We start from the raw sequence: 6,170 nt of genomic DNA, 5'->3' as shown, positions 1-6,170 counted from the left end.
TTCAAACAGTCTGTGCACGCCTCGGACTTATCTGGAGAAAGCTGTTCAGAAGTTCAGATGTGTCTTTGATTACTGTTTGACTTAGATACGTGTGTTTCTTTATGTCGGTCAGGACAAAGGATGAAGGCTTAACTTTAGATTACTGATGAGGTGTGTCAGATAAAACACTAATGACTTTTTATGACTTGAGATAAAGAATCAGAACGTGGCCTTGTTACATCTCCTTCTTGTCTTCTACTCCCCCTGGTTGAGCAAATGTACAGGCTCCTGTAGTTATGACATAAAAATAAAGTAGAACATGAAGTTGCCTTCAGGCTCAGCTCCCTCTGGCCCGGTAAAGCGTCCACCGTTTTGCAGACACTGTACCAACCCGTTGGTTCACTAGTGAACAAGACCACCCTGAGATACTTGAACTCCTTCGCTTGGGGCAGCAACTCGCTCCCAACCCGGAGTGCGTCAGTGAAGCATGAAGTCAGATGAAGTTCATGGAGAGATGTTCTCCATCTGAAGTGTCTTCCTCATGACACATCACTCGCTGTGGGCCGTCAGTGGGCTCCGGCTGGTCTGAGGGTCTTTTGTTGTTTGTGCATTCACAGAAGCCGGTCCGTCAGAATTGTATTGAAGCTGGAGCCCTTTAAAGATGTCAGTGCATTTTTATTGAGTTTGATAATAACGACCTCAAACAGAAGACGATAAAATCATTACAGAAAATGTTAAAGAAGTGAAACCAACGTTTGTGTGGAGCACTGATCAGCGCCCAGTGTGTCAATTCATTTGTGATGATTGATCAATCAGAGTCCTCAAATGTCTTGTTCTGTCCATAAGCCAAATATATTCTGTCGTCACAGAGGACATTTGGACATTTCTTCTGTTCTGCAGACTGGATGCAGCTTGTCTAATTTTCAGGTCCAGATCAGGTCAAACAGTGTCCTCTGCTTCAGTAGGCGATACCAGGATTCATCAGGACGGTGGCAGACGGAGCTTTGTCATCCTGACAGACAAAACAAAGCCGAGTCATGGTGGAAAAGAAATTCACTGACTCCTCCAGCCTATTTTCATCACACCTTCTCCATGACATGATGGTGTATGTCGGTGTCTTATCCTGCACCTGCTGAACTTGGCTTGCTCATGAATGTTTGAGCTGGTTGAGAGAAGCATGGAGTCAAAGCGCCACCTAGTGGAATCTGATGAGTAACACACTGTGTAATCTCACAAAGATCCATAAAAAGGTTCAGATCTCAGTTTGGTGTCAAGAACTCGACTCTGACCTTCAACCCGTCACAGACGTCAACATCACGGACAGCTTCAGTTCAATGTTAATCCAACACAGTGTCAGCAACTCGCTCCCAACCTGGAGTGCGTCAGAGAAGCATGAAGTCAGATGAAGTTCATGGAGAGATGTTCTCCCTCTGAAGTGTCTTCCTCATGATACATCACTGGCTGTGGGCCGTCAGTGGGCTCCGGCTGGTCTGAGGGTCTTTTGTTGTTTGTGCATTCACAGAAAATCTGAATGTTATTGAAGCTGGAGCCCTTTAAAGATGTCAGTGCATTTTTATTGAGTTTGATAATAACGACCTCAAACAGAAGACGATAAAATCATTACAGAAAATGTTAAAGAAGTGAAACAGTGTCAGATTACAGGATATAATCTGTACCATGTTTCTGTGACGTCCCTGCAGACTGTCTAAAACCTGGACGTAGTCTCCGTGACGTCCCCGTCCATCATGCAGTCTGTTATTTTTACATCTTTGAACACAAACACACATTTTAATATATTTAGAATAATCCTGATCAGTCACAGATATGTAAACACTGACTGACGTGTTGTGACGCTGCAGCATTAAAATGACAAACAGGTGTGTGTGTGTGCGTGTGCGTGTGTGTGTGTGTGTGTGTGTGTGTGTGTGTGTGTGTGTCTTATTGATGCTCAAACATCACGCGCCTCGCTGCTTCATTATGACTCATACCGAGCACACCGCCTGCCGCTCGTGCCGCTGCGCGTGTGCGCAAACCGCCGCCTGATAGGTCGGAGCAGCTGCCGCAAACAGCCTGAGGAGAACGCTTCATTCACGGAGAAGCCGGCGGGGGTTATTTTTAGGGAGGAGGAGGAGGTGACAGCAGCAGACGCCTTCGCAAACATTCCCACATCGCCTCGCTCCACCTTGAATTAACGCAGGATGTCAGCGTCGCGCCGTGCGTAAAGAGGCTGCGCGCGGCGCCGCGGAGACGTTTTTTCAGCCAGTTTCATCCTGACGACGCATCCGCTGCTGCTGCTTTACCGAGCGGACCGTCGGTGCTGCAGGCCGGATCTTTGCTGCTGCTGCTGAGGATTAAAAAAAAGAAAAAAGAATTCAGGGTTTTATTTTTATTTTTATTTTTGGTTTGTTTGTGTTTGGAGGGGGAGCGCGCGGACACCGAGCGAGCTGCCTCCATCAGGTGCAGAGCGAACAGAGAGAGAGACCCTCCCAGCGAGGTAACACACACACACACACACACACACACACACACACACACACAGGCCTGTTGACTGATATGAATCCACAAACGTCGATCTCACCTGAGCCGGTGCGTCAGTGCTCCACACATTCCTGTCATCACCTCCTTTAAATGCAGATTTATATGAAATATTCTGATCTCATCCACAAACTCACCGATCAGAATTTTTTTGAATTATTGGTTGTCAATATTCTGCAGCAGCTCCATCAGCAGCTCCATCAGCAGCTCCATCAGCAGCTCCATCAGCAGCTCCATCAGGAGCTCCATCAGGAGCCCCCTGTGCTGTACATGTCGGTCATGAAACACAGTGTTCCATCACAAACCATCACAGTGTGACAGGTGCAGCTGTGTGTGTGTGTGTGTGTGTGTGTGTGTGTGTGTGTTTATATATAGGGATGTTTGCTGCATAGTGAGTTTAAAGTGGCCATGTTGGATTTGCTCTCCACAGATTTCTGTTGTTAAATCAGCTCCTCGCTTTTCTGCAGCAGAGTCGCGGATCATCTGCAGACCTGAGGCGGAGCTGAGTGACACCTGTAACCACACCCACCTGTCAGTCAAAGCGTCCACGCTCTTAATCCTGCATAACAAATGTTAGTATGGTAAATAGAAGCGGCAACACAGGAAGCGCCACAAACTGCAGTTCCTCTAACGTCCACCTGAGGCTGGCTCCAGAAGTGAGTCAGTCTCCATAAGTCCCCATGTCCAAATGTCCAACTTCACAGCAGAAATAAACATGTTTACAGCCTGGTACAAAAAACAGTTTTGGTCTCTGTAGCTAATTTCCCCGTTCATGACAACTGTACTGAGGGTGAATTTATATACAACTCACCTGTTCACATTATATTAAGGCTTAAAGTTATGCAGGATTAAGAGCGTGGACGCTTTAACTGACAGGTGGGTGTGGTTACAGGTGTCTGGTTTCAGTGACCAGGCGTCATTCAGCTCCATCTCTTTGCCCATTTTTAGATTAGCCAGCGGAGGCAGGACCGCCAAGATGGAGGCGAACCAAACACTGACTTGATCAGGACTTTAGAGGCCACCATAGATTCTCCATTCTATGCATGAGAGGGTGAGGCGAGGGGTATGCAGCCGGGTGCAATCTTCAACTTCACCACTGCCATGTCGTGTTTGTGTCATCTGATGAATCTCTTTTAGCTCTGTGTTTGGTCTCCACCGCCTCCTGAGGAAACATCTCAGTAATATAATAGAAACGTTTCACTCACTGCGGCTGGAAACGCTGCAAAGACAAAACAAGGAGCTACAAGAGGCTGAAAGGAGACAGCCCTCTGTGTCAGTCAATACGCTGCATTGTCAGCGCAGGTCGTTCATCACAGATACACGATGAAACGTTTCCTTTGTGTTATTAACACATGAACAACAGACCTCGCTGCAGCAGAAAGTTCGATATCTTCTGCCAAACGATGAGAGTCATGAGATATAAACGATCCCTGCAGATAAAAATCATCGTTTCACATGTTTGGTGTCGTTTCTTCCTCCTCCGGTCCCTGACGGAGACGATGAGTCTCCACTGACACAGCCGTCCACGCTACATTGAACCCAGCAGGGTCTCTGAGTCATCTGCTGCACACACACACACACACACACACACACACACACACACACACACGGCAGCTCAGGCCGCTCTGACTTCATCCGACAGGTGAAGTCAAACAGGAAGCGTTTGTTTGTTTGTTTGTTTGCGCTCCGCCTTTGTTTAACACGTTTGTGTTGGATCGTATTCAGCTGCAGCTGTGTAACTATGCTCAGCTGTACTCGAGTATTTGTTCTGATTACTGATTACTTCTGATCAAAAACTAGTGAGTCGACAACTTTGCTAACAGCCAATCATCAACCAGGTCATCAACCAGAAGAAGGAGAGGAAGAAGAGGAGGTTTCCAGGCCCCACGACTGCTCCTTCTTCTTCCAAAGTTACATAGTGTGAGAACAGACGTACGAATGACAGAGACACCGTTCAGCTGATCACAGGTCAGTGTGGATCAGCAGGAGGTCACAGACTTAAACATTTCAGTCGAAGCGTTCACGCCGTGCAGCCTTGTCTGAAATCGCTCTCTTGATTACTCATTCACTGCTTACACGACAGGAAGCTGAAAACATTTTGCATCGTCACCAAAGTTTGGATGGAACGATGGTTTCCAGCCGGTCTCAGATGTTCTGGTGTCTCTGCATGAACTGAAGCTCCATGCAGTCACATCCTTTGTACAGTCACGTGGGTTTTTAAAGATTTTAAAGATTCCCGTTGTGTTCTTCTCTCTCCCCTCAAACCAAACCTCCAGATGGCGAAGGCAGACCAGCGTTTCGGCCAGCGGGACGGCTCGGACCAGAACTTTGACTACATGTTCAAGCTGCTGATCATCGGGAACAGCAGCGTCGGGAAAACGTCCTTCCTGTTCCGCTACGCCGACGACTCCTTCAGCAACTCTTTCGTCAGCACCGTGGGCATCGACTTCAAGGTGAAGACGGTGTACCGCAACGACAAGAGGATCAAGCTGCAGATCTGGGTGAGGATGACACAGTGTGTCTGCACGGTAACAGAACCCATCATAACAGCAGAACACTGTAACGTAACATCTGATCATGTAATACAGGTTAAAGCAACATTATAACATAAGGTTATATATATATATAATATTATATATCTATATTATATCTAATATAATTTATATATATATATATATATACAGTATAATGTAACATGCTGTGCTGTAACATGTTCTGCTCTCAATCAATAACAAGCTCCTGAAAAGAAAAGACAGACTCAGACTTCTGCAGCTTGTATCATCAGTGGTGATGTTGTTGCCATGGCAGCAGCTCTTCACGCTCACTCACTCACTCTCACACTGAGACACACACACACACACGCACACACACACACACACACACACACACGCACACACACACACACACACAGACAGTGCTGTCTTCAGTGGCAATTAAAGAGACCTCTTGGGGCAAAGAGGTTGAGACCTGGCAGGGGACAGAGGAGGTGTGTGTGTGTGTGTGTGTGTGCGTGTGTGTGTGTGTGTGTGAGCTAATCAGAGCCAATTGATTCAAACTGAAAGCACAGTGACGAGTGGAAATACACACACACATACACACACATACACACACACATAATGAACACTGGACAGTGTTCAGCTGTCCACAGACTTTTGGCCACATTGCCGTGGAGCGTAGTGATGTGGAAATCAAACGCACATTTTCTGTCTGCTTTCAACGAAACGCAGAGAAACCGGTCCCTGCCTGAGGCGCTGCTTATCAGCCACACACACACACACACACACACACACACACACAGACACACACACGCGCACACACACACACACACACGCACACACACACTCTCACACACGCACACACACACACGCACACACACACACTCTCACACACGCACACACACACTCTCACACATGCACACACACACACACACACACACACACACACACACATCAAATCTCAGTAAATTAAATGCAGTCGAGCTTGGTGTAGAAAACTCAGAGCACAAAGCACAAAAGAGCTAAATTTAGAGAGCAGCTGTGGAGGCATGTGGAGGATGAGGTGGTGGCTGAACGTTGGTAAAACGTTGGTAACACGTTGGCTGAACGTTGGTAAAACGGCTGAGCGTTGGTAAAACGTTGGCTGAACGTTGGTAAAAC

The 6,170-nt window shown here is 47.0% G+C and overlaps 1 protein-coding gene across 1 annotated transcript in view; it reads left to right on the top strand.

Annotated features, from left to right (window-relative positions):
* Window positions 1–1,984: 1,984 nt before the first annotated feature.
* The window catches only part of rab3b (RAB3B, member RAS oncogene family), a 10,036-nt gene continuing 5,850 nt past the window's right edge, over window positions 1,985–6,170 (top strand). The window contains exons 1-2 of the mRNA XM_019263946.2: window positions 1,985–2,473; window positions 4,791–5,015. Of these exons, the coding sequence (XP_019119491.1) occupies window positions 4,791–5,015 (225 nt within the window). The 5' untranslated portion in view covers window positions 1,985–2,473. The remainder of the gene's footprint in view (window positions 2,474–4,790; window positions 5,016–6,170) is intronic.

Source organism: Larimichthys crocea, chromosome XVII (assembly GCF_000972845.2).
Source record: "Larimichthys crocea isolate SSNF chromosome XVII, L_crocea_2.0, whole genome shotgun sequence".
Classification (NCBI taxonomy): domain Eukaryota; kingdom Metazoa; phylum Chordata; class Actinopteri; family Sciaenidae; genus Larimichthys; species Larimichthys crocea.
This window is presented reverse-complemented; position numbering and strand designations above follow the sequence as displayed.